The following is a 24,681-nucleotide window of genomic DNA, read 5'->3' on the forward strand; positions in this document are numbered from 1 at the left end:
AACAAAGAATACATTAATAAAAATAATTTTAAAAAAAGCGGCCGTCACTTGCAAATGACGTCACGACGCGGTCGTCCTTTCTAGAAAAAAAAAATGGCTGCTGTTGACATCGACGTGCCGGTGGATGCTGAAGCTCAGCTTCACAATGCGGGCGAATTAGAACGGTAAGATGTGAAATTATTTGATTTAACGGCACTTCGCCAAAAATAATTGCGTCGAGAAAAATTCGAGTTCGAAATATTAGCTTGTTAGCTTGTTGTTTCCGGCACAACTGTGCTTTCTTCTAAGCTAACCAAGCTAACGTGACCCGTGTTCACGGTTGGCACATAATTGGGAAACGATAAAAGCAGCATTGAACCGTTATTTTAAATACTTAATTTAAAATTACACTGACTACTTCAAAAGTGACTGTTGAGCCTACAAAGTAACCCATCAAATCAGTCAGGAAAATCCCCTACACGTTTAACCTACAAACGCTGATAATACAAAATTATTTGTGCAGTAATTGTGACATGTTTTACATTAATGTGCCGTTCGTATTTATTAATCCGTTGCTTAAATGGTTATATTAGGGGCATTTCCTCATCAAAATCAATGTCTTTCGGTTCCCGAGTTATAACTACAGTGGCATTGATGCTAGGTTGGTTGGTTAGCTTAACTATTATATGGTGTCATTGAGCTAGCCTTCTTTTCCCAGTTTAAGCATTAACAAGCATTTTTTAAGTAGGTTAGTTCCCGAGTGAGTGAGTGAGTGAGTGAGTGAGTGAGTGAGTGAGTGAGTGAGTGAGTGAGTGAGTGAGTGAGTGAGTGAGTGAGTGAGTGAGTGAGTGAGTGAGTGAGTGAGTGAGTGAGGGTGCACTGTAATGTGATATTTTTGGCAGTAGCATAGCAGGTAGTTCCACATCGTTGCCACTTAACACTTCACTCGTGTGACAGGATTTCAGGAATTAAGTGTCAGCCCTTCTAAATTTAGAGAGAGGTACTCTTGAATTTGCGATCAATATTCTTGTGGTTGTGAAATGCTCAGAACCTCCACCTTGATCTTGTGCTTCCGTTTGCCCTTACAGTCAGGCTGAAGGCTTCAAGGAGCAAGGCAATGCGTTCTACAGCAAGAAAGACTACTCGGAGGCCTTCAATTTCTACACCAAGGCAATTGGTAAGGTGACAAAGCACTGGGAGGGAGAATTCTAAAATCAGATGTAGAGATGAAGAGACACCTTGTCATGTTATTGAATGTAAATGTGTCACCTGACTAATTCTGTTTGTCTTCCCTCCAGACTCATGTCCCACAAACGCCAGCTATTACGGCAACAGGGCAGCCACACTCATGATGCTCTGCCGCTTCCGGGAAGCGCTGGAAGATTCCCAGCAGGCCGTGCGCTTGGATGACTGCTTCATGAAAGTGAGTTTGACACGTCACACTCCTCCTGTTCCCGATCCCAACTGTGGGAATTATTTCACGAGGTGGCCTTTTTTCCACCCCCGCAAGGGTCATTTACGTGAGGGCAAGTGCCACCTGTCTCTGGGCAACGCCATGGCTGCCGCACGCTGCTTCCAGAAGGTTCTGGATCTGGAGCCCAGTAATCGAGAGGCACAACAAGAGGTGAGATCACATATACAATTTCTTTTAATTCGAGGCAGATCTTCCACCTGTCCTCTCGTTCCAGAACAAGAATGCAGAAACTCTGCTAGAGTTTGAGCGCTTGGCGGATTTTGGCTTTGAAAAACGAGACTTCAGAAAGGTCATAACGACAACACAAAAGCTGTTGCGATATGTTGTGACTGAACAAAATTGGAAAAAAAAGCTGTCATCTCGAACCAGGTGGTGTATTGTATGGACCGGGCCTTGGCTCTGGCGTCCGCCTGCCATCGCTTCAAAATCCTCAAGGCAGAATGTTTGGCTCTGCTGGGACGCTACCCGGAGGCTCAGTCCGTCGCCAGGTATAAGACATCCATCTTGGCAAATTCCGTACGTCGAATACCACCTTTCCGTTTCCTTCACTGCAGTGATATCTTGAGGTTGGACTCCACGAACGCAGACGCGCTTTACGTGCGAGGCTTGTGTCTTTACTACGAGGACTGCATCGATAAGGCCGTGCAGTTCTTCGTGCAGGCTCTGCGCATGGCGCCCGACCACGAGAAAGCCCGGCTCGCCTGCAGAGTAGGTTTTTGTTTTGTTGTCGTCCAAAACGCCTTGTGATTTTGAGCGCAGAATTCAAACGAGTGTGTCTTTCAGAATGCCAAAGCCTTGAAATCCAAGAAGGAGGAAGGAAATCTGACATTTAAGAACCACAGCTATGAAGCCGCCTATCAGCTGTATAGCGAAGCCCTCAGGATAGATCCCAACAACATCAAGACCAACGCCAAACTCTACTGCAACAGAGCCGCAGCAGGAGCCAAGGTGACATTAGAAGATCACCGTCCCACAGTGGTGAAATGCAATTTTGTCCTCACTCACTTGCTGCTCCATTATAGATGAATAAACCCAGTCAGGCCATCGAAGACTGCACCAGTGCCATCAAGCTGGACGACACTTACATCAAGGCCTACTTGAGGAGAGCGCAGTGGTACGTAGGACAAAATGGATTGTGCAAAATTGCCTCTCGGCAAAAAATGACTGACTTGGGTGCAAAACAAAAATCAGATCGGGACATCTAGTTTTTGCAACAACAAAAAATAAGACTTCGCGTAAGATTCTTTTTTTTTTTTTTTGTCTGCCTTAAACAGACTTAATTCTCCAAACATGTGATTGCATTTTCCAATTGTTTCTGCCCGATTTCAGCTACATGCACACAGAACAGTACGAAGAGGCTGTCCGAGACTACGATAAAGTATACCAGACTGAAAAAACTTCAGGTAAAACTTTGTGCCTCGTTTACTGAATGACCGGCGGGGCCCATCACTAAAACAACCTGTCGGCCTCCAGACCACAAGCATCTGCTGAAGACGGCCAAGTTGGAGCTGAAGAAGAGCAAGAGGAAAGATTACTACAAGGTCCTGGGAGTGGGCAAGAACGCCACCGATGACGAAATAAAAAAAGCTTACCGCAAACGGGCCATGATGCACCACCCAGGTACGGGAAACGTATCCCGTTCGGTAAACCTGTGGCACGTTGTTTAAGTAGCTGCCTTCTCTCCACGTGCGTCAGACCGCCACAGTGCGGCCGCCCCCGAGGTGCAAAAGGAAGAGGAGAAGAAATTCAAAGAAGTGGGCGAGGCCTTCACCGTTTTGTCAGACCCTAAAAAGAAGACCCGATACGACAACGGGCACGACCTCGGTGATGACGGAAATTTCGAAGGCGGAGGTAAATGACCCTGTGTTCATTTTGTCCCATTTAGGAGCTAAGATGTGATGCTTTTCAAACATCAAAGTCAAAGTCAGCTTTATTGTCAATCTCTCCACATGTCACAACACACAAAGAGACCGAAATTACGTTTTTCTCTATCCCATGGTGACGAGACACATAACACGATAGACATACAAGTACGCGACACAATATAAAAACAAGAAGGCAGAAATTCAAACAATCAATAGTAAGAGTGATGAATAAATAATAAATAAACAGATAACACAATAAATAAGAGGAGCAAAACAGAGCCAGCAAGCATAGCGCAAAAGTAAAAAACATCATAAACAAAAAGGCACAAACAATAAATAATAAGAGTAATAATAAATAATAAATAAACAGATAACACAACAAATAAGAGCCAGTGTGCATACAGACAGTACAGACAGTAAAAGTACAAGACGCTACGCAGAACGGGGGAGCGAGTTCAGGATCCTAACAGCCTGGAGTATGAAGCTGTTTGAGAGTCTGGTGGTGCGGGAGCGCAGGCTTCTGTACCTCTTCCCAGAGGGCAGAAGCTCGAACAAAGAGTGAGCGGGGTGACTCACATCACTCACAATCGTGGTCGCCTTGCGGGTGAGATGGGAGGTGTAAATGTCCTTCAAGGAGGGGAGCGAAGCACCAGCAATCTTACCAGCCGTGTTCACTATGCGCTGCAGGGCCTTCAAGTTGTAGTCAGTGCAGCCGCCACCCCAAACAGCAATACAGCTGGAGAAGACCCTCTCAATGGTGCCGCGGTAAAATGCATAACCACTAGATGGTGCTACATGTCATCTTGGATTTTCAAGGTCAATGTAGTCCTTTTTTCTTCTCCCTTGCTCATCAAAAAATATATTTTTTAATATACTTTTGATGTTAAATATTTTTTTTACCTCTCAGAATGTGCAGTTTGTAAACGCAACATGTTTAGACATCGGTCTCCTCCCAGTTTAAATGCTAAAATTCTTATAATGCTTTTTGTTCATTTTGTTTTTCTGTTTAGACGTCGATGCAAACAACATCTTCAGGGCTTTCTTCGGTGGTCAAGGATTTACTTTTGAATCCAATGCAGGTAATTGTTTCCTAAAGAATTTTTTGTAAAGAACAAAATTATATAATTGTTTATGTATATTCATAATGATGTTGTTTTTTAAAGAATAAAATTTTATAATTTTAAAAATAAAACTGACAAATTTGATTTTTTTTTTTTTTAAAGAGAATGTTCTTTCTTCCTAAATGAAATAACTTATGTTAGAGTAAAATGTTTTTGTCTTTCATATTCCTTTGTGTGTTCTCTACATTTTAACTGAAGTTTCCAAACTAACCCTTTTTTACTTATGCTTCTCCCTCAGGTTCTGCACCTGGAAATATGTTCTTCCAGTTTGGCTAAGAGAACTGAATAATGCAGCTCTTTAGTGTACAACCTCAAGATGGATCCACAGTCAGCTCAAAACTCACCTGTTCTTCAAAACTTTTGAATTCTGTTCATATGATAACAAAATTAAAACAATGCTGTTCATTTAAGCCATCAGATCATGCTGCTATTTCAAAAGTTAAAGTTAAAAGTCCCAATGATCGTCACACACACATCTGGGTGTGGTGAAATTTCTCCTTTGCATTCAACCCATCCCCATGTGATTTTGATCCATCCCCTGGGGGAGAGGGGAGCAGTGAGCAGCAGCGGTGCCGCGCTCAGGAATCATTTAAAGTTAAGTTAAAAACATTTGGTGATCTAACCCCGCAATTCCAACCCTTAATGCTGAGTGCCAAGCAGGGAGGCAATGGGTCCCATTTATATAGTATTTGGTATGACCCGGCCGGGGTTTGTACCCACAACCTTCCAGTCTCAGGGCGGACACTCTACCACTAGGTCACTGAGCTGGAGCCAAGTGATTCCTATGTTGTGCTCCTGGAAATAATCCGATTTGATTGGTTTTAGATATTAAGTCGTTATTTTTGTTTTTCTATTTGTCCTCATGGGATGAGCTGTCAATATTAGACCTCAGGACATCCTAACAAATTGTCTCATCTCTAGTCAGGCTTCTCCCTCTCCTCCATCTTGCTGCAATGTATATTTCACATGAATGTAAAGTTCATAAATGTTTCTTTTCCCTCCCTCTACTTGTAGTTTTCTTTGTGGTCAATTTATATTTATTGCTCTTTGAAAAATACTCAAGTTTGCATCTGCAGAAGTATTTTTGGTCAACGGTTGGGGTGCCTAACGTTTTCTGATATTCCTCTTTAGGTCATGAACTCAACCCGAGCACTCATTTATTTTTTTTTGAAGTGTTTCCATACCAGAAGGAAGTGATGCGACTGTGTTGCCCAACAGTTGGTTGCAAGTGAGTTATACCATAGTGGGCTACTTTTTTGCCTTGTAAATTCTCAAGTCTCATGGTATAAACTTAGGAAGCTATGAGTTGAGTTGAATGGAAGGGGAGGAAAAACTACCTTCCTCATTCTCTTTATTTCATCAGTTCAAAGGCCCACAAAAAACAAATATTTCTGATTGCTTTGGTGCTTTGTATTTTTGCTCAAGGACCATGTTTTTCTTTTTATAAAGGCCCATCTTTAATTGATAAAATGGTTGTAAATTGGATAATCACACTAAAATCTCCATGACAAGGTTGTCGTTTATGACGTCACCCTTTCATTTCTTTTCAGCATGTCCGGTGAGACGGTGTGGGCGTTCCCGGCGACTCCGCGTGACCGAAGTCAACCCAATCAGGAAACCGCGTGAAGCCGAACTCAACTCGCCAGATTATGGTGAGGCGACTGGTGAGTTTGGCCACGACTTGCTGGCAGGCGACGAGCACAAGAAGCCGAGTTTTTCAAGCCGTGTTGGTTCCCCAACGGGTATCTTCGTTGTAACTCGGGAAAACAGGCGGAGCAAGTCGTCGAGGTAAGCGTGTGCACGCCGAAGGTTTTGGAACCACGTCATTTTAGCCGCTCGATGTTAGCTTGTTAGCTTTAGTGACAGCTCGAGGTTAGCGGACGGCCGTGCGCGCGCGTGACGTGAAGGATGCGCTGTATGATTCATGCCATTTTACTACAGCTACAAAGATCGCTTTCAAAACGTCTTTCATAGGCGTTTCCTTTCTAGCATAAATGCACACTTACCTAAGTTGTTCATCATATACATTTGATTGAAATTATAGAAAGATGCTAACTTGAGGCAATCTATGCAGGCTGTATGAGTCTGCTCCAAGGGTTCCAAAACTGAGGGACGGGGCCCATGATAATTGGGTCATGTTCACACTTTCTTTAGATTGCCTATATTAATAAGTAGCTCAGTGATTGCATTCAGTGGCAAATTTTTTATCTGTAGTCAAATATTGAAATCAGTCTTATCAGGCTGTGTTTGTTTGTCATGCTTGTAAAACTTGGTCCGAGACCAGTTGCAACAGTTCTGCAGACAAGTTTCGCGGGCCGTCAGTCTGCTGCACTTCCTCCCAATCCTATCTTGAGGAAGTTGGACAGAGGCTGAGCAGGTCTGACTGCATGCAGGTACAAATGCTGAAAACTGGAATGTCAGGCCACTGTTTGTAAAGGTAGTAGTAGTAGTGATATCGTCATTGTTTCAATGGTACAGTGTTTACTTGTGAACTTTGTGTATGTTTGCGACTTGACTTAATAAAGTTTGGGACAGTCCATGGTTGATGATTTAAAGGAGAATCCGTTATCTCCCAAAAGGTCCTGTGCGATCCACCGCTGCCATGTCGGCGAAGGCCATCTCAGAACAGACCGCCAAGGACTTCTTGTTCAAACACATCTGCACCTCGTCGGCCGTGCAGAATCGCTTCCGCTATGCCAGTGTTACCGCCGAGACCGACTGGGCTCGCCTAACACAGGAGCACCCTTGGCTGCTAACTGAGGTAAGAAAAGTCACATTCAATTTACACACAAACAGTTCAGAATATTGAATTGTTGCGTGAGATTTCAACATGAGCCCGTACAGGTGGGCAAAATTTGCTCCGTATTTCCTGATGTTTTAAGAGATGCACTCTGGTTTTGATTTGCCATCATCCGTCTCACTCCACAGAAACTGGTGGTGAAGCCGGATCAGCTGATCAAGCGGCGCGGGAAGCTGGGACTGGTTGGCCTAAACTTGGACCTATCAGGCGTTCAGGAGTGGCTCAAAAGCCGCCTCATGAAAGAAACCACCGTGAGTAGACTTCAGCCTTCCTCAGTTCCCTTCCATGTTTTTCAGTTGACATCAAGGCCCAGTTCTTCAAAGTCATCTGAAGGGAATGCCAGCTTCTCATTCTGAGATAAAAGTGGGAGCGACCTGTTAATTTTATGATGCCTCCAGTCCATTATTGACCTCATTCATCATAGATAAGGACATTACGCTTTGTTTGCACTATTGTGTAGAAGTTGAGTAGTTGAGACGGATCAAGTTTGTCTTTGTCCGTGCAGGGAAAATTTGCTGTGTTTTTAGAGAAAATCTGGAGAGACTGCAAAAAAAAAAAACGTCACGTTTTTGGTTTCTTATGTCACATGTTTCCTCTTGTCCATATAGCGACACATTTGTTTTCCGCCACAGTCATGAGTGTGCATATACGAGGCTGCATGTTATGTAATGTGAGTGGAAGAGGCGAGGGTGGTCTATTCTTGTCCTTCATACATGCAAACGTGCTCAGCTGCATTTGCGCAGCGTGGTAGAAAGCATCTCTGTCCTTGACACGTTGACACACGGAGGGCGCAGTGTTTGTTTTGTCGCACGTCAAGGTTAAACCAACTTGGTGATTTGTGATATGAAGTGTTTGTTTTCAATAGGTGGGTAAGGCAAAAGGCGTGCTGAAGAAATTCCTCATCGAGCCTTTTGTCCCCCACAAGCAGGTAATTCAATCACACGCATTGTTTTGACAGTCCAGATGATAATCGGAGACATTTTTGTGCCGTAGGGTCGCATGAGCGTAGTGGGGAAAAAAAGCCTGTGCATCCTCTTTGTTTGCCGCAGGAGGAGGAGTTTTACGTGTGCGTGTACGCCACGCGTGAGGGCGACCACCTGCTCTTCCACCACCAAGGCGGCGTGGAGGTGGGCGACGTGGACGCCAAAGCTCAGCGGCTGATGGTCGCCGTGGACGACAAGCTCGGCCGGGATCAAGTGACCAAGCAGCTGCTCACGCACATATCCGATGAGAAGAAAGAGTACGTATTGATGCTCCGCTGGAGATTTCTGTGCTCCAGCTTTCATTTAGAGGCTCATTTTGAATCTGATGTTCTCCTTGTAGAATCCTGGCCAGCTTTATAGTGGAGCTCTTCAACCTCTACGAGGAGCTGTACTTCACATACCTGGAGATCAACCCTTTGGGTAATTATCTCTAGCAGGCCTTCACGTGGGTTTTCACTAATGCCACCCCCCCCCCCCCCCCCCCGCCCCCAAAAAAGGAAGCAAATTGCTTGCTGCATATTTAAATACCGTGCCGTAATCACGTGAGTGAATCGAATCATCTTGCGCACCAGTTGTCACCCAGGATGGCGTTTACGTCCTCGACATGGCGGCTAAGATCGACGCCACTGCCGATTACATCTGCAAGGCCAAGTGGGGCGACGTGGAATTCCCGCCGCCTTTCGGCAGGGAAGCTTATCCCGAGGTAAGAATGTGAAGGACAGAATTTTTTTTTCTTTTGTCCATTTCATGTTGGTTGTTACGGGGTTTGTGTGTTTTTTCAAGCATCCATGCCAAAGGAGCTCTCGCATTTGAGTGGCCTAAAATGACCTTAGCCTAGGTCAACTACTTGATCCTACTGTACACATTGAACAAAGCCACATCATTGTAAAAAGACCTGGCAAACTTGTACTGTCAGACGTATTCTCTGGATTAAATCGTCCATGAAAAAGTGCGATCTTTGCACAGTCAATAGTTTGATTTGGAATGTTTGAATGTGGTTTGTCTTGTAGGAGGCCTACATAGCTGATCTTGATGCCAAGAGCGGTGCCAGTCTCAAGCTGACGTTATTGAACCCTCGTGGCAGGATCTGGACCATGGTGGCAGGGGGCGGAGCTTCTGTCGTATATAGGTGAATAAACGTTTTGTCTTTGCAAAATTACCACACCGCACTTGACGGAAATCTCTGTCTTGCCCGAGCAGCGACACCATCTGCGACCTGGGCGGCGTAGACGAACTGGCCAACTACGGCGAGTACTCCGGCGCGCCCAGCGAGCAGCAGACGTACGACTATGCCAAAACGATCCTCTCCCTCATGACCCGTGAGAAGCACCCTCAAGGTGTGTGTGCGTGGAGCCAGTAATAGACTCACTGGCCGAGAATGTGACGTCGGAGTCGAGTTTCAAGTCGCCACCTTCCTCCTGTGTTTCCCCCGCAGGAAAGGTCCTCATCATCGGAGGAAGTATTGCCAACTTCACAAATGTAGCAGCCACATTCAAGGTGAATGATGTCATATCACACACAGAATTCTCCCCTTACAACGAGATCCTTGCGATAACACACTTGGCTGACATTTTGAGCAGGGTTTCCGAGCTTATTTTTGCTTTCTCAGGGTATCGTCAGGGCCATCAAGGACTACCAGGGTCCCCTCAAGGAGAACGAGGTCACCATCTTTGTTCGACGGGGTGGGCCTAACTACCAGGAGGGTCTCAGGGTCATGGGGGAAGTCGGTAAGCCCTCCACACACACTCCTCGCTACCAAAGGAGCTTTTAGAAAATGATTGTAAGTCGTAAGTCCTCTAAAAGCCACTTTTTTTGGGGTGTGTGTCCTCTAGGGAAGACCACAGGTATTCCTATCCACGTTTTCGGCACAGAGACGCACATGACGGCCATCGTGGGCATGGCGCTAGGTCACAAACCCATCCCCAACCAGCCACCAACGGACGCCCACACCGCCAACTTCCTGCTCAATTCAAGCAACAACGTGATGGTATTTTGAATACGCTCAAAGGGGAAGTTGAGGGTCAGCGAGCGTTAGTTGTGTCTCAAGCGGCAGCATGTCTTTACTCTGGCGCCTCAGACTCCAGCTGCTACAAGGACGGCCTCCTTCTCGGAAGCCAAGCCGTGCGATGACGTCACTCCGAGCAAAAAGTCCAAAGCGGGTCTCCCGGCAGGTATATTAACAGCGCTCACTTCTCGTCCGCCTCTCATGTCTGCTTCTTTCTTCCCTTTGCTGATTTCTTTCTTCCATTGTTCATTTTTTGTGCGTATATGCGTGCTGCACAAACTGTCCACTCACCCTCATCTTCCCCCCCTCCCCCCCTCCCCGGGCTTGTTTCTCTAAGACCCTCTTCATTCATTACTGTGGCCTCTGAAGAATGTGGTCACAGGTGATTGGACAGGTAAGTTGTGGGCGCGACCAGGCACATCCGCACTGCGCTATTCCGCACATGCGCTCCACTTCACCTCGGTGTTTAGATTGCGTCTTATATCTGGCGATAATATTTTTAAGACTAGCCCACCCACCCTCATTGGAGCTGTCCAGCCACGCTGAGCTTCGCATGCTCTCACATCTGCTTTCGATTTTTGAGAAAATAGTAAAACAAGATGCACTCATTGTTTTCTGTTTTTTTTTTGTTCCCGTACTCGTTTTTATTGTTGTGCTCACAGAAGCGCAGGCCTCATCAGGCTTCGGCGGAGGTATGAAAGGGTGCGACAATCCGCTTGGTGTTCCTTCTGCCTTTCCCCCTGCCTGCCTTGTCTATTTTTTAGTGTCCTCAGCCTCCTCCTCTTATTGGTGTCGCTTTGCATTTAACACAGCGGACTGCTAATACATCATAGTCAACAGAAATGCCGATTATTGCATTTATTTACGTGTGCATATTGCAATATACTTCTTTTGTAAGTTGAAGGCAAGGTGGCATTTCATCCACCAGGTGACTCCATGTGCTTCACAATTCAAAAGTATTTACTAATGGGCTGACTTCACTTTTGTTGCCAGTTTATTCCATTTGTTTGCAGCCTAACAGCTAAATGCTGCTTCACTATGTTTGCTGGATGGAAAATTCAATTCATTGCATATTGTTAATGTCCGTGTCGTTAGGTAGAAGGCAAAATGTTGCCACACAGGTAAAGTGAGGGAAGCGGGCTAGTTGCGCAAGTGTTTGTCGTTACTATTGTCACAAAGTGATTTTTAATCCCATGCTGTGATTCAGTGACATAAATTTTATGTTGCAATAATAGAGGATGGACACAATAATAAAATGTGAGTAAGTTCATTAAATAAGATTTATTTTTGCTGACACTAGGTGTAGTGTGCTTAATGAGCCTCTATTTTTATCTGTTGTGTCTCTCCTGTGATTATTTTTTTTCCGCCTCCCGTATCTCCAAACTGTTTGCAGAGTGACTTTCCTTTGTGTTGTGTTGTGTTGTGTTGTGGCTGCTAATCAGATCTTCTTATTAAATTCATCCTCACTGACTTTGGGAAAAAAACAAACTCTTGTGCTTTTCAGCCAAAGCCACAACACTCTTCAGTAAGCACACCAAGACCGTGGTTTGGGGCATGCAGACGCGAGCCGTGCAAGGGATGCTGGACTTCGACTACGTGTGCTCCCGCGACCAACCCTCAGTGGCTGCTATGGTTTACCCCTTTACGTGCGTTTCTCACAAATGAAATTGCAATGTGTCGACGGCATCTGTCTCATTTGACTAAAATGCGTGCTTATTGATCGGACAGCGGCGACCACAAGCAGAAGTTCTACTGGGGGCACAAGGAGATCCTGGTTCCAGTCTACAAAAGCATGAGCGACGCCATGAAGAAGCACCCTGAGGTGGACGTGATGATCAGCTTTGCGTCGCTGCGCTCGGCCTTCGACAGCACAGTGGAGGCTATGCAGCACCCGCAGGTTTGTTTGGCGAGCGCGACCGCCAAGCGGCACGCATCAATCGATTTCCTGTTTGCCGCGATTAGATTCACACCATCGCCATCATCGCAGAGGGCATCCCGGAAGCGCTTACCAGGAAACTGATCAAGATGGCCGACGAGAAAGGTGTCACCATCATTGGGCCCGCGACGGTAATCGACATTAGTCGTCTGCTAATGATCGATGAAGTACTTCCTAAGGCAGGAAGTGGTGAAATTTTATTTTGATCTCTGTCTAGGTTGGTGGAATTAAGCCGGGCTGTTTCAAAATTGGCAACACTGGCGGCATGCTGGACAACATCCTGGCCTCCAAGCTCTACCGGCCCGGCAGCGTGGCCTACGTGTCGCGTTCCGGGGGCATGTCCAACGAGCTCAACAACATTGTCTCCCGCACAACTGACGGCGTCTACGAAGGCGTGGCCATCGGAGGAGACAGGTCGGGTCAGCAATGTGACACCCAATGTGACATGGACAGTTTCTTTACAGAAAGTCTTTCCTGTCTAGGTACCCTGGCTCCACCTTTATGGACCATGTTCTTCGCTACCAGGACACTCCAGGCGTTAAAATGATCGTGGTGCTGGGAGAGGTGGGAGGAAATTTAGCATTTTTCTCTGTATGTGTTGCGCAATAGCAATAATCCGTTGATTTCAATTAAATCTGTGAGGGGTTACCATGATTAATGCTAGATCTATTTCCTATCTTCGTTTAGATTGGCGGCACGGAGGAGTACAAGATCTGTCAGGGCATCAAGGAGGGCAGGATCACCAAACCGGTCGTGTGCTGGTGTATCGGAACTTGCGCCACCATGTTTGCATCTGAGGTATATTGAATGTATTTGCAAACACAGACTTGCTTCGCTGAGTGCTGAGCAATGAACTACTCGCAAGCTACTTAAAAAAACAAAAACAAAAAAAAACCATCCCTCATCAGGTCCAGTTCGGCCATGCCGGTGCATGCGCCAACCAAGCGTCGGAAACAGCAGTGGCCAAAAACCAAGCGCTGCGGGACGCCGGAGCTTGCGTTCCCAAGAGCTTTGACGAGCTGGGTGATGTCATCAGGTGAGGTCATTTCCAGACCTTACGGGTTGGAATCTCGCTTACAAAATCTTTGTAAAATAGGACAGTTTATGATGAACTGGTGGCCAGTGGCACCATTGTTCCCGCCCAAGAGGTTCCTCCCCCGACCGTACCGATGGATTACTCTTGGGCCAGGGTAAGAATTCCATCTTACTTCTTAACCGAGTTTGAGATCTTTAGTGCCTTATGGTCCTTTTCTGCAGGAATTGGGCTTGATCCGTAAACCCGCCTCCTTCATGACCAGCATCTGTGACGAGCGAGGCCAGGAGCTCATCTATGCTGGCATGCCCATCACTGAGGTTTTCAAGGAGGAGATGGGTTTAGGAGGAGTGCTGGGACTTCTTTGGTTCCAACGCAGGTTGGTTGATGTTTTGCAGACCTGGGGGGGAAAAAACCTTCCAGAGCTTTCAAAAGAGTGTTTCTTCGCTTTTAGGTTGCCTCGCTACGCCTGCCACTTCATCGAAATGTGCCTGATGGTGACGGCCGACCACGGGCCCGCCGTCTCCGGCGCGCACAACACCATTGTGTGTGCGCGAGCCGGCAAAGACCTCATCTCCAGCCTCACGTCCGGCCTGCTCACCATCGTCAGTACCCGTCGCGCGCCCCCCTTGTCGCTCGCCTGGCCCGATTGAAACCGTTACTCGTGCGTTCCAGGGGGACCGTTTTGGCGGCGCCCTCGACGCAGCTGCCAAGCAGTTCAGCAAAGCCTTCGACAGCGGCATGCTGCCAATGGACTTTGTCAACAAGATGAAGAAGGACGGCAAGCTCATCATGGGCATAGGACACCGTGTCAAATCAGTAAGTACCGTGGACAAGAGTAATAATTCCAAAACGATGTTTTGATTAAAAAAAAGGTTCAATGAAAAGATGAAATTCAAGGTTAAAGAATTATAAATGAAATATTGCATTCCAGATCAACAACCCAGACATGCGGGTGCAGATTTTGAAGGACTTTGTGAAGCAGCAATTCCCTTCCAGTCAGCTGCTCGACTACGCCTTGGATGTGGAAAAGATCACCACCTCAAAGGTAGGTTGCCGCCAAAATTTTGTAGCTGTGTTAGTGAACGCTTTAAAGACACCGATAGATACTTCAGGAAGTCAGTGTTTGGTAAGATAACATTTTTAATTGAAGTGAATGAATCAACTTTTAGCTCACTTGCATCTATTAATAATTAAATCTGAATCTAGAAACCCAATCTCATCCTCAACGTCGACGGTTTTATCGGCGTCGCCTTCGTGGACCTACTCAGGACGTGTGGCGGCTTCACTCGGTAAGAGCAGAACGTAAAGTGCCGCTGGAATGACGAGACGTGATGGTGTGGACAAATGGTCCCCGCCGAATGGAAGCTTTGTGTGCACACTGTCAAGTATTGTTTGTCGTGTGACTCCCAGCGACGAGGCTGACGAGTTTGTGGAGATCGGCGCGCTAAATGGCATCTTTGTCCTCGGCCGAAGTATGGGCTTCATCGGTGAGTACCAAACTGCACAGTGGTGTTCCTAACTCGTTTATTTTTTTGAGACTTCAAAAGCTCTTGCCGTCCTTACAGGTCACTACCTGGACCAGAAAAGGCTCAAGCAGGGTTTGTACCGACACCCCTGGGACGACATCTCCTACGTCCTCCCCGAACACATGTCCATGTGACACACTAGCGCGCCTCACCCGCCTAATGTTTACTCTCGCTCGCTCTCTGCCTTGGGAAAAGTCGGCAGAAGTAGTAGTACGGTACATCCTGATTGAAAGTTCAGAGTAGAAGCATTCAGTCTAGTTTTTAAAGGATGAAAGGGGGAAGTATATTTTTTAGATTTTGTTTTTTGACAACAACTGAGTTGTGGCCAGAGCACAAAGAAACAGGATTTGGATTGCTTCTGTATTTGGACCGCATGGAATCAGGTAACCTTTACTATCTTGTCTGTTTTATGTTTATCATGACAACTTATTTATTCGAACGGTTGTTTAGGCCTTCATTCGAACGTGAGGTCCACATGTTTTCTACCTTCATTTAAGGTCTAGTTCAGCAATACACAAAGCGGTAGTCGGGCTCACTCTGGTGGTACTTGAAAGAAACACTGCCCAAGTAGTTAATATTTAGTACAATTCTCCTGTATTTAGGCAGTGTTAACATTCAATTTGTGCATAATGTTAGTGACTTGCAATAATGTTTCATGAACACTTACCGCTCGGCTACTCCAGTACTTTAATGTCGCTCATTAAAACTCCTTAAATGCCTTGGTAATTTCACACACTCTGCAGTTTAGATCAGTTAAGAAAAATCATTGCTCCGATAAGTGAAGAAAAAAGACTACTGTAATCTCAAGAAAGGAAGAAAAACTGAAATGTAACATTGGGGAATGACTCCTAAACAGCTTTTTTAAAACTCGCCATAATTTTGAATTTTCCCCCACTCACAACTCCTTCTGTTGCTTCTATTTAACTGTGAAGATATACCTATTTGTTTGTTTTGTAACATGCTGTCAGAGTAGTTTAATAAAGACTTTGTTTTACTTTTGCGCTCCTGTGTTGTAGTCAATCCGGTGTAGCAAGTACAATATTTGAAAAAACGGACACGTTTATTTGTCGCATCTATCGTTTATCTAAAGTAGCAAAACATTTCAATATATTTACGTTAATAGTATAGCTATGTATGCCAAATAAAAGTGCGTCTTTTTTCATCAATGTAATAACCCCAACCAATCACCGGCGACACGCACGAACACGTGATCCCGGAACAAAACGCGTTCCGGAACTGATTTTATGCTGCACACCAGTCGGTATACAATGAGTGTTACACTGGTTAAACGTAAATCAAATTGTCGTATAATGCAAACATTTTACAAGTGACACATCTCTAAATACACAAAGTAAATTTGTATAATGATAACGCGATGTTTGGACTAAGGAGTAGTAAACACGCTGCTGACAGCTCTCTGCTGCTATTAAAACTGGTAAGTACCAACTCTGCTAGTTGGTGCGCAAACCTCGGTCAAATACACATTTAGACACTGACAGTTACTTCATTCCGTCACATTACCTTGCAGGTGTATAAAATCCCATGGCTGTGCACACCATTGCGAACTCTGGTGGATATATGGCCACAGCTCACAAAACGTGAGGTGAGTATTTAAGTGTATTTTCCCCGCTTTTTAATTTAATTTTTGTTTGTTTACGTTACCATTATGTGGTGTGTATGGAATTTTGACGGGGATAAGGCTTGTTTACTTTGTTAGTTTTCCAATGCACTTTTGTATTAGCGTTTTGCTTTTTATTATGAAGCACATGGAGTTTATGCTTGCCATAAGATATGTGCATTGCAACTAAAATTAATATTTTCTATGCTTCAGGTGATGTCAGAGCTGAGTAGGACCTCGGTGCTGATGAGGGAGCGCCACCAAGTGGAGGAAACGCTGGACGCCATGCAAATCGCCGGTTCCACCAGCCTGCATGTGAGTTTAGTAGGCTTGCAGGATAACCATATATCGGTAGAGTTGAAGGTTAACTGATGCTTATCCCACAGTGGGGGCTTCATACACCCTGCACTGGATGGCATAAAAATCACTATGTTCAAGTTGCTTTAAAAAAAAAAAAAAAAAACTTGTCTGTCTTCAGGTTATTTCTGACTTTGACATGACACTCACCAGATTTGCCCACAACGGCAAAAGAGTTCCTACAACTCACAGTAAGACATACTGGCGTATTTACTGTACAGTAACAGCCTGCATACGTTTGTTTCAAGACTTTGTTTTGTAATACCTGCAGACATTCTGGACAACAGGCTATTGGTTGATGAAGACGGTGGCAAAAAGGTACTTAAGTAGTAGCATGTGGATTCATAGTTTGTGTTTTCAGGGCTTTTTGGGCTTGATTATCTTTCTTTTAATTAATCTATTTGACTCGAAATTGTTTTCATCATGTTCTTTTTTATATCAAAGAAATAATTAGACAGTGATGATTTTAATCTATACTGTAGTCACCATTTAATTTAAAATATATTCAATTTAATATTAATTAAAAAAAATAACATGACATTCTGCTTATGCCTCCAGATGAGGGAGCTGTTACACACTTATTATCCCATTGAGATTGATGTTAGCCGGACTGTTGAAGAGAAGCTGCCCTTCATGGTGGAGTGGTAAGAAATGGTTGACAATTAAAACATTCCTAACCATTACAATGGTGACTTTGTTTGTGGTTTGGCAGGTGGACAAAGGTTCACCACCTGCTAGTGGAACAGAAAATCAGGAAGGACCTCTTGGCTCCGGCTGTCAGGGAGTCCACATCCGACACCGCCATACTCAGGTAGAAGGCAAGCGACCACTGCCGCTTTTTGAGTTGCTCCTGTTGATGTCATGTGACGTGTGTCTCCAGGGATGGCTACCAGGTGTTTTTTGACCATCTGGCCCATCGCAACGTCCCTCTTCTCATCTTTTCCGGCGGTGTCGGGGATGTGCTAGAGGAAGTGATCCGACAGTACGGCGTCTTCCATCCCAACATTCACATCATTGCCAACTACATGGACTTTGACCATGCCGTGAGTTTTCACGTACCGTATGACGCAGGTATGTAGCATAGCCACAAATGTTAACTTAGTGCAGTGTAATGGAATAAAAGTATCATTTCTTCAATGCAAAAATACTCCAAGATTGTGACATGGAATGTGCAATAATATCACATGATACACATTGGCTGAATATAATGTAGCATGAGCATACTTTGACACCACGATCTCCTCCAGGGTGTCCTGCGGGCCTTCAAGGGTGACCTGATCCACACGTTCAACAAGCGTGAGAGCGCTTTGTCACACGTTGCCCGCTTCCCCGAACTACAGGGCCGCCGCAGCGTGCTGCTGCTGGGAGACTCCCTGGGTGACCTCAACATGGCGGCCGGCGTGCCCGAGCCTCGCCGCCTCCTCACCGTGGGTTTCCTTAACGACCAGGTGAGAACATCACCAATATAAAACATGCAAAAGAAAACGTGAAAGAATACATTGCATGTTTCTTAGGTGGATGCAAGGAGGGAGTCGTACGTCAACTCTTTTGACATCGTCGTGCTGGCCCCGGACGACACGATGGACGTCCCCAACGCCATCCTCAGGTTTGTGATGTCATCAGGAGACGATAATTGAAGCTGATGTGAGATGGGAGCTCAAACCACATGTTTGCACCTTTTATGGAAATCTTGCGTTACCACGGTGACAGAAATTGCATCTGTATTGGCAGCGCTTGACCTTTTCCACATTTTATTGTTATAGCCTGGGAACATGATGAACTTGGTCTCCATTTTGCGCTTTTTGACAAGTACTGTGAATATATGATTTTGGAAATGTTTTACATTATTGTCACAGTTGTGATGAAGTGGAATTGAATTTTGAGAAAAAGCATCCATTTTTGGAATATGGCTGCAATATAACAAAATGTGGAAAGGTTGAAAGCACTTTCTGAATCCAATGTGTGTTATATTTAAATTGTGGCTGCGCATGTAATGTCAGCAAGGATAAAATGCATCTCAAATAGGATTTTGTTCCTGAAGCTCAGAATGAGTTATACATCAGTGTTACTGTACAAGCATCCGCCGGTGCTATGTTTTGACTAGTTATGTTTGTGTTGTTGACCTCTCTTGACTGGCCATTAACTTGAGAGTTTCTAACTCAGTTGTCCGCTACTTTTTGGCTTCCAATTTTGCTTGACACATTAGGTACACCCTCACCGTCACTGCATCGACTCCAGCTGATGTATTTTACACCAAGTGAGAATCTGGTAGCAATAAAAAAATGAATTACCTGAATATGAAACTGAATCAGAAGTAGTCAGCTATTGGGAATGGAAAGTTCAATGAAAACATCAAATCATATTAGGAATAATAGAGTGAATTCCAAATCGGGCGGTAATTGGAGAAGAAAATTGAATAGGAATTCACATTTGAATAGAACTGAATCAAATAGAATTGTCATTGTGCAACATGTTGCAGTAAACATTGATTCAACACTCGTGTCAAATTGCCAGGAGATAGTGAAGGTGTACCTAATAGAGTGGTAGATGCTCCAATACACTCCACCTATATATTTAGCTGTTCCCATTTTATTTATTGCAAACTTGAATTACAAAAAATATATGAAAAACTGAGCATTAAGGCGCAATTGTAATCTCATGTTCATAATCTCAAAATATGCATCACCAAATTAAAAAAACAAAGGTTTTGTACATGAAGATAAAAGCCGTTTTCTTAGTGCAACCTTATTGATTGTGGGGTTATGTTATGTTTAAAATCAATTCCATTCGAATGGTTTGACTTTTAATGCGTCTCAAAAAGGACATTTCAAATCATGTAACTTTTACGGTGCTTGTTTTCTTCTGAAACAAAAAAGCCTGTCAACACAGAAGAAGACACACCCAAAAAAACCAAACAAAAAAGTCTGTCGTGTGCCCTTAACGTGTGTCCCTGAGACGACCAGAGGAAAGGCGGCGGCGCCACCTATCACAGCTCGTCGTGCTGCTCCCGCTCGTTGTCCTCATCCACCTTCAATTTGAGCTCTTCGGCTGTGATTTGGCCGTCCTTGTTTCGGTCCTGATTGGCGAACATGTCGGCGATCACCTGATCTGCCGCTATCCCGGGCTTTAGGCGACCTTTGCCCTCCGACACCTGCAGCTTGATGAATTCGGCAAACTGCGGAAACGCCGCGCAGGAGCTATGTGAGACTGAGGCGTTCACTCTTCTACTTCACAAATATAAACTAGTCAGGTGCATTCAGCATTGGGATGTCATTTTTAGTCTACAGGAAGTGGTGGTACGTCAAAATGGCTGCCCATCACCTCTTCCTGTGGTACAGCTGCGTCCTTGTTGACGTCCATGGCCTGGAACAAATCTTCAGGTGTGTCCTGCAGCCACACGAAAAGGTAACCGGGCGGCACGCCCTTCTGCACGACAACCATCTCAATCTCAAACACCAGCACGGCACTGCCCGGCACGCCCGTAGCTGAAACGGACAAAAGGCTGGTTTGATTTTTTTATTTTCAATAGAAAAGGAAAACAATGCGGAGAAATGATCAAACTGGTGAACTCGCCTCCTTTTTCTCCATGGCCCAAGTGAGGAGGGATGGTGACCCGTCTCCTCTCGCCCTCGCACATGCCCCGCAAGGCCTTGTCCAGCCCGTCAATCACCTTGTCCGCACCCAGCACCGCGTCCTGCATTTTCTCGTAATCGTGCCTGTCCCCAATCCAAATCATTGTTGCTTGTGTTTGTTAATAAATACACAAATAAAAGTAAACAGACACTTTGTAGCCCTGCAAAAGACAAAATGTGGCATGGACTCACGAAGAGAAGAGGCGCGTGCCGTCCACTAGGGTGCAGTTGTAGTGGTAGTGGACCAGGTCGTCCACCTCGCTAGTGTGGTTGCAGGCTTCAGGTCGGTGGAGGACCTGCACGTCCACCTTGTCGCTCGGGTTGTGGAAGTCGATGACGTGGATGTCGAAGACCAGCACGGCGGACGGCGGGATCACGTCGCCTGGGGAAACATGGAGCTTAGTTTTACAGTTGGAGATTTCCCTCAAATAATAATCTATATTGAATAAGAATTTTGGGGTGAAATATTGGTGACATACCTCCACTAGTCACAATTTTTAAGGCATCATAGGAGGCTTGCTATCATCTCTAAAACAAAGACCCAATATTTGGTCGGAGGTACCTGCTCCCCCTTGCCCGTACGCCATGTGTGGCGGGATGATAACTCTCCTTCGCTCGCCCATGCAGACCCCCAGCAAAGCCTGGTCCATACCGGCGATCACGTAGCCCATCCCGATGTACGTGTTGTATGTAGCGTTCCTCTGGTAGCTGTTGGAACAGAGGCATGTTTTTCACCTTAAATAATTATGTGCCTCAGCTCAAACGCTGTGAACTGACCTGGTGTCAAAGGTGACGCCGTTGAGGAAGGTTCCGTTGTAGTGGTAGCGGATGTAATCGCCCGCCACAGTCTTGCGTTCGCACAACTCGGGCACTTGCTGCTCTTCCACGGTGATGTTGTCTTTGGGGTTGTGGACGTCCACTAGCAGGACGTCAAACACCAGAGTAGCGTGGGGCGGAACCTCCACTCCTGATTCAATCGAATATGAATTTAATCATATGTATCTTACTTACAAAAATTTGGATCAACACGATTGTCGAGACGTATCTCATTCCCCTCTCATACAATGGACGTGTCCATCATCTTGCTGCACAAGTGCACACTGAACATCATCATCATCTACCTGAGCCTTTTTCTCCGTAGCCTTTGAAAGGCGGGATGACGATATTGCGGATCTCGCCCACGCACATCCCCAGCAGGCCCTCATCCATGCCTTTGACCAGCCAGCCCTCGCCCACCAAAGAGTCACGTGTCTGCTTCCGCACATAGCTGCGTGGGGCTCATACAAGCCAAAAAGTCAAACACAGAACAGACAACACCCCTGTGTGACAGAGTACAGAGAGCACACAAGAGTGTCACTCGGACTGGAACGAGAAGCTCCTTCCCAAGATTTTAAAGGGTGTACGGTGTCTCGCCCGCTCGGTGGCCGACTTCACCTGGAGTCGAAGGTGGAGCCGTCAAGCAGGGTGCCGTTGTAGTGGTAACGCACAAAGTCGCTGCTCATCACTGAGCGCTTGCAGTCTTTGGGGGTGCTGATGGTTTTCGTGTGCACCAGATCAACTTTGTTCCACAAATCCAGCAGAAGGATCTCAAAGACCAGCGTAGTGTCCGGAGGGATTACATCACCTGCAGTCAGGAAGTCACTGGTTTAGACATTTTTTTTTTCTCAAAATCGTTTTATGAACTTTTCTCGATCTAATTTTGTGAGACTCACCAGCACATATATTTTTTAATACATTTATAAATAATTATAAAAAAATACAAAAGTAATTTATATATATATATAATTATATATATACATATATATAATTATATATATATATATATATATATATATATGTAATATATAATTATATATATATATATATATATAATATATATATATTATAACTTGTACTGTATACTAGTTGATAGTACCTGCTCCACTGCTACCGTAGGCCAAGTGCGGAGGGACGGTGATAATGCGCCGCTCGTTGACGCACATACCTATTAGCCCTTTCTCTACGCCTGCGATCAGGCGACCCTCCCCGAGAAGGCCCACCTTGGCCGCCCCTCGCTGGTGGCTAAAAGAAAGAGGAGGAGGAGGAGGAAGAAGGGGGGTGGGGGGGGCGACATCATACGTGTCAAGTCCGAGCAGAAAAGTGCATCAACAACGCCATCTACCGTACAAAGTTGTAACTTGAAACCGCAACTCTTTAAAGAAAACTCAAAATAGGAAAGAATAATGCGGATGCTCTTACCTGGAATCAAAAGTTTTTCCGTCGAGAAAAGTGGCGTTGTAGTGATACCGAACCTGATCTCCGTCTTGGGCTTCCCGCGTGCAAGTTGGGGGAATGAAGCGTCTGTCCACGACTACATCGCCAAGCGGATTGGGGTTGCACCCCACGAAACACACGAACAGGACGAAGACTGGGACGATGCAAGTGGCAAACATTGTCCTGATAAATGAACCCTTTAAAATATTTGTAATTGTTAAAAATAAACGGGATGTTAATTTCAGATAGAGGCCTTGTTGCACAAATGTGTGAGCTCCAGACGCAGACACCCTCCAGCAGGCTTCGAATCCAGCAGCGATTCCAAGGAAGGAATGTCGGATTTTTTGGGAGAAGGGGGGAGGCGTCTGTAGTCAAGACAGCGACTCGTAGAAAAGAGCGCGCTCCCGGAAAACAATTTCCGGTCACACAATAAAGTCAATTTATATCCTAACTTAGGATGCGTAGCGTCCTGTACTTTGCGCTATGCTTACTGTCTGCTGTAAGCACACTGGCTCAGTTTTGCTCCTCTTATTTATTTATTTATTGGGTTATTTGTTTATTTATTCATCACTCATTTTATTTATTTATTATTTGTGCCTTCTTGTTTTTCTTTTGTGTCATCTACTTGTATGTTTATCGTGTACTGTGTCTCGTCACCGTGGGATGGAGGAAACGGAATTTCGGTTTCTTTGTGTGTCTGACATATGACAATAAAGCTGACTTTGAACTTTGAAATCAACAAAGCTTTGATAGTTTAATCGTCATTATTATCATCATATTTATTTAATTCTGCTTGTGATGATATTGTAAACTAAACAAATGTACAGTAAAATACTCATATGTTTAAGATCTAAGAACCATATTGTAACTGAATTGAAAAGATATTTGCATTAAAGAAAGATCAATGAAAAAAAAGCAAACGGACATGTTCATTATGCGCTGGGTTACATACAAGTGAATGGGGACACTGCCATCTTATGATAGCTTGGCGTCATTACATGAAACGTTTCATTGTAGAGTCAAAACCCCATGTTTAATATAATAATTAAATTATATATAATATTAATTAAATATACATATACACATACATATATTATATATCTATCCATCTATGTATATAGATTATATATACTATATTAATTTGTTTATATATATAGTATTTTATAATTATTCTTGTTTGTTATATTATTATTATATATTATTTTTATTATTTTTATTAAATATAATTATATTATAATTTTAGATAATTTAATTAATATAATATATATAATTTAATTAATATATTATCAAACATGGGCTTTTGACTATCGTCAATAAAGCGGTTAATGTAATGACGCTAATCTACCACAAGACGGCAGTGCCCCATTCACTTGTTCGCTTCATAAACTATAGTCAAAAGCCTGTATGTTTAATATCGTACAACGTACGTATTTATTTAATTCTGGTTATGTGATGATATTTAAAACTAAACAGATGTCCAGTAAAGTACTCATATGTTTAAATTCTAATAACCATATTGTAACCGAATTGAAATGACATTTACATTAAAGAAACAGCAAGGGTGAAAAAAAAGGAAATGGATATGTTCATTTTACGATGGGTTACGTACAAGTGAATGGGGGCACTGCCATCTTGCGGTAGCTTGGCGTCATTACATGAACAACTTCATAAAGTCAAAACCTGTATGTTTAATATTGTACGGCGTACGTATATATTTGATCCTGCTTATGCGATGATATTTTAAACTAAACAAAGGTACAGTAAACTACTCATATGTTTGAGTTCTAATAACCATAGTGTAACTGAATTGAAATGATAGTTACAATGAAGAAAGAGCAATGATGAAATGGAAATGGACGTGTTCAATTTACGTTGGGTTACATACAATTGAATGGGGGCACTGCCGTCTTGTGGTAGATTAGCGTCATTACATGAACCGCTTTATTGACGATAGTCAAAAGCCCATATGTTTGATAATATATATTAATTGAATTATGTATACTATATTATATTAATTAGATCATCTAGAATTATAATATATTTAATAAAAAAAATATATATATAATAACTATAACTATAACAATAATAATTATAAT

The 24,681-nt window shown here is 44.2% G+C and overlaps 4 protein-coding genes across 8 annotated transcripts; 3 read left to right on the forward strand and 1 right to left on the reverse strand.

The window, feature by feature from the left end:
- Nucleotides 1–58: 58 nt before the first annotated feature.
- Nucleotides 59–5,446, forward strand: LOC133142821 (dnaJ homolog subfamily C member 7-like). Of its 2 annotated transcripts, XM_061264399.1 has the most exons (14): nt 59–164; nt 1,068–1,156; nt 1,278–1,402; nt 1,490–1,603; nt 1,668–1,742; nt 1,823–1,941; nt 2,008–2,161; nt 2,237–2,401; nt 2,476–2,567; nt 2,783–2,856; nt 2,927–3,073; nt 3,149–3,304; nt 4,329–4,397; nt 4,678–5,446. In XM_061264399.1, the coding sequence occupies exons 1-14, from the start codon at nt 94–96 to the stop codon at nt 4,713–4,715; spliced, it is 1,488 nt and encodes a 495-aa protein (XP_061120383.1). In that variant the 5' UTR covers nt 59–93; the 3' UTR covers nt 4,716–5,446. The 2 variants fall into 2 exon arrangements, with proteins under 2 accessions (XP_061120383.1, XP_061120384.1); XM_061264400.1 differs by lacking the exons at nt 4,329–4,397; nt 4,678–5,446 and adding an exon at nt 4,006–4,147.
- Nucleotides 5,447–6,038: 592 nt separating this feature from the next.
- LOC133142804 (ATP-citrate synthase-like) lies at nt 6,039–15,719 on the forward strand. 4 transcript variants are annotated; one of them, XM_061264371.1, is made up of 31 exons: nt 6,039–6,227; nt 6,724–6,832; nt 7,019–7,200; nt 7,368–7,490; nt 8,105–8,167; nt 8,289–8,479; nt 8,563–8,642; nt 8,795–8,925; nt 9,233–9,351; nt 9,423–9,559; nt 9,658–9,719; nt 9,832–9,949; nt 10,055–10,209; nt 10,300–10,393; nt 10,565–10,621; nt 10,890–10,919; nt 11,732–11,873; nt 11,956–12,124; nt 12,190–12,294; nt 12,381–12,577; nt 12,646–12,727; nt 12,851–12,961; nt 13,072–13,199; nt 13,260–13,353; nt 13,421–13,575; nt 13,651–13,801; nt 13,872–14,015; nt 14,131–14,244; nt 14,406–14,488; nt 14,610–14,686; nt 14,765–15,719. In XM_061264371.1, the coding sequence occupies exons 3-31, from the start codon at nt 7,042–7,044 to the stop codon at nt 14,857–14,859; spliced, it is 3,366 nt and encodes a 1,121-aa protein (XP_061120355.1). In that variant the 5' UTR covers nt 6,039–6,227; nt 6,724–6,832; nt 7,019–7,041; the 3' UTR covers nt 14,860–15,719. The 4 variants fall into 4 exon arrangements, with proteins under 4 accessions (XP_061120355.1, XP_061120354.1, XP_061120356.1 ...); XM_061264370.1 differs by lacking the exon at nt 6,724–6,832 and having other exon boundaries at nt 6,040–6,227; XM_061264372.1 differs by lacking the exons at nt 6,724–6,832; nt 10,890–10,919 and having other exon boundaries at nt 6,040–6,227.
- Nucleotides 15,720–15,836: 117 nt separating this feature from the next.
- On the forward strand, nt 15,837–19,991 carry LOC133142828 (7-methylguanosine phosphate-specific 5'-nucleotidase-like). The gene is made up of 10 exons (XM_061264414.1): nt 15,837–16,160; nt 16,254–16,328; nt 16,557–16,658; nt 16,822–16,891; nt 16,972–17,018; nt 17,259–17,344; nt 17,413–17,511; nt 17,581–17,743; nt 17,948–18,148; nt 18,215–19,991. Exons 1-10 carry the CDS (start codon nt 16,101–16,103, stop codon nt 18,335–18,337), a joined length of 1,026 nt encoding a protein of 341 aa, XP_061120398.1. The 5' UTR covers nt 15,837–16,100; the 3' UTR covers nt 18,338–19,991.
- On the reverse strand, nt 19,274–22,946 carry LOC133142818 (peptidyl-prolyl cis-trans isomerase FKBP10-like). The gene is made up of 10 exons (XM_061264395.1): nt 22,571–22,946; nt 22,248–22,393; nt 21,767–21,956; nt 21,454–21,599; nt 21,110–21,299; nt 20,895–21,040; nt 20,525–20,714; nt 20,274–20,416; nt 20,022–20,185; nt 19,274–19,875 (listed from the first exon to the last, which is right to left on the reverse strand). The coding sequence occupies exons 1-10, from the start codon at nt 22,762–22,764 to the stop codon at nt 19,687–19,689; spliced, it is 1,698 nt and encodes a 565-aa protein (XP_061120379.1). The 5' UTR covers nt 22,765–22,946; the 3' UTR covers nt 19,274–19,686.
- Between the last annotated feature and the right edge of the window lie 1,735 nt (nt 22,947–24,681).

Source organism: Syngnathus typhle, linkage group LG18 (assembly GCF_033458585.1).
Source record: "Syngnathus typhle isolate RoL2023-S1 ecotype Sweden linkage group LG18, RoL_Styp_1.0, whole genome shotgun sequence".
NCBI lineage: Eukaryota > Metazoa > Chordata > Actinopteri > Syngnathiformes > Syngnathidae > Syngnathus > Syngnathus typhle.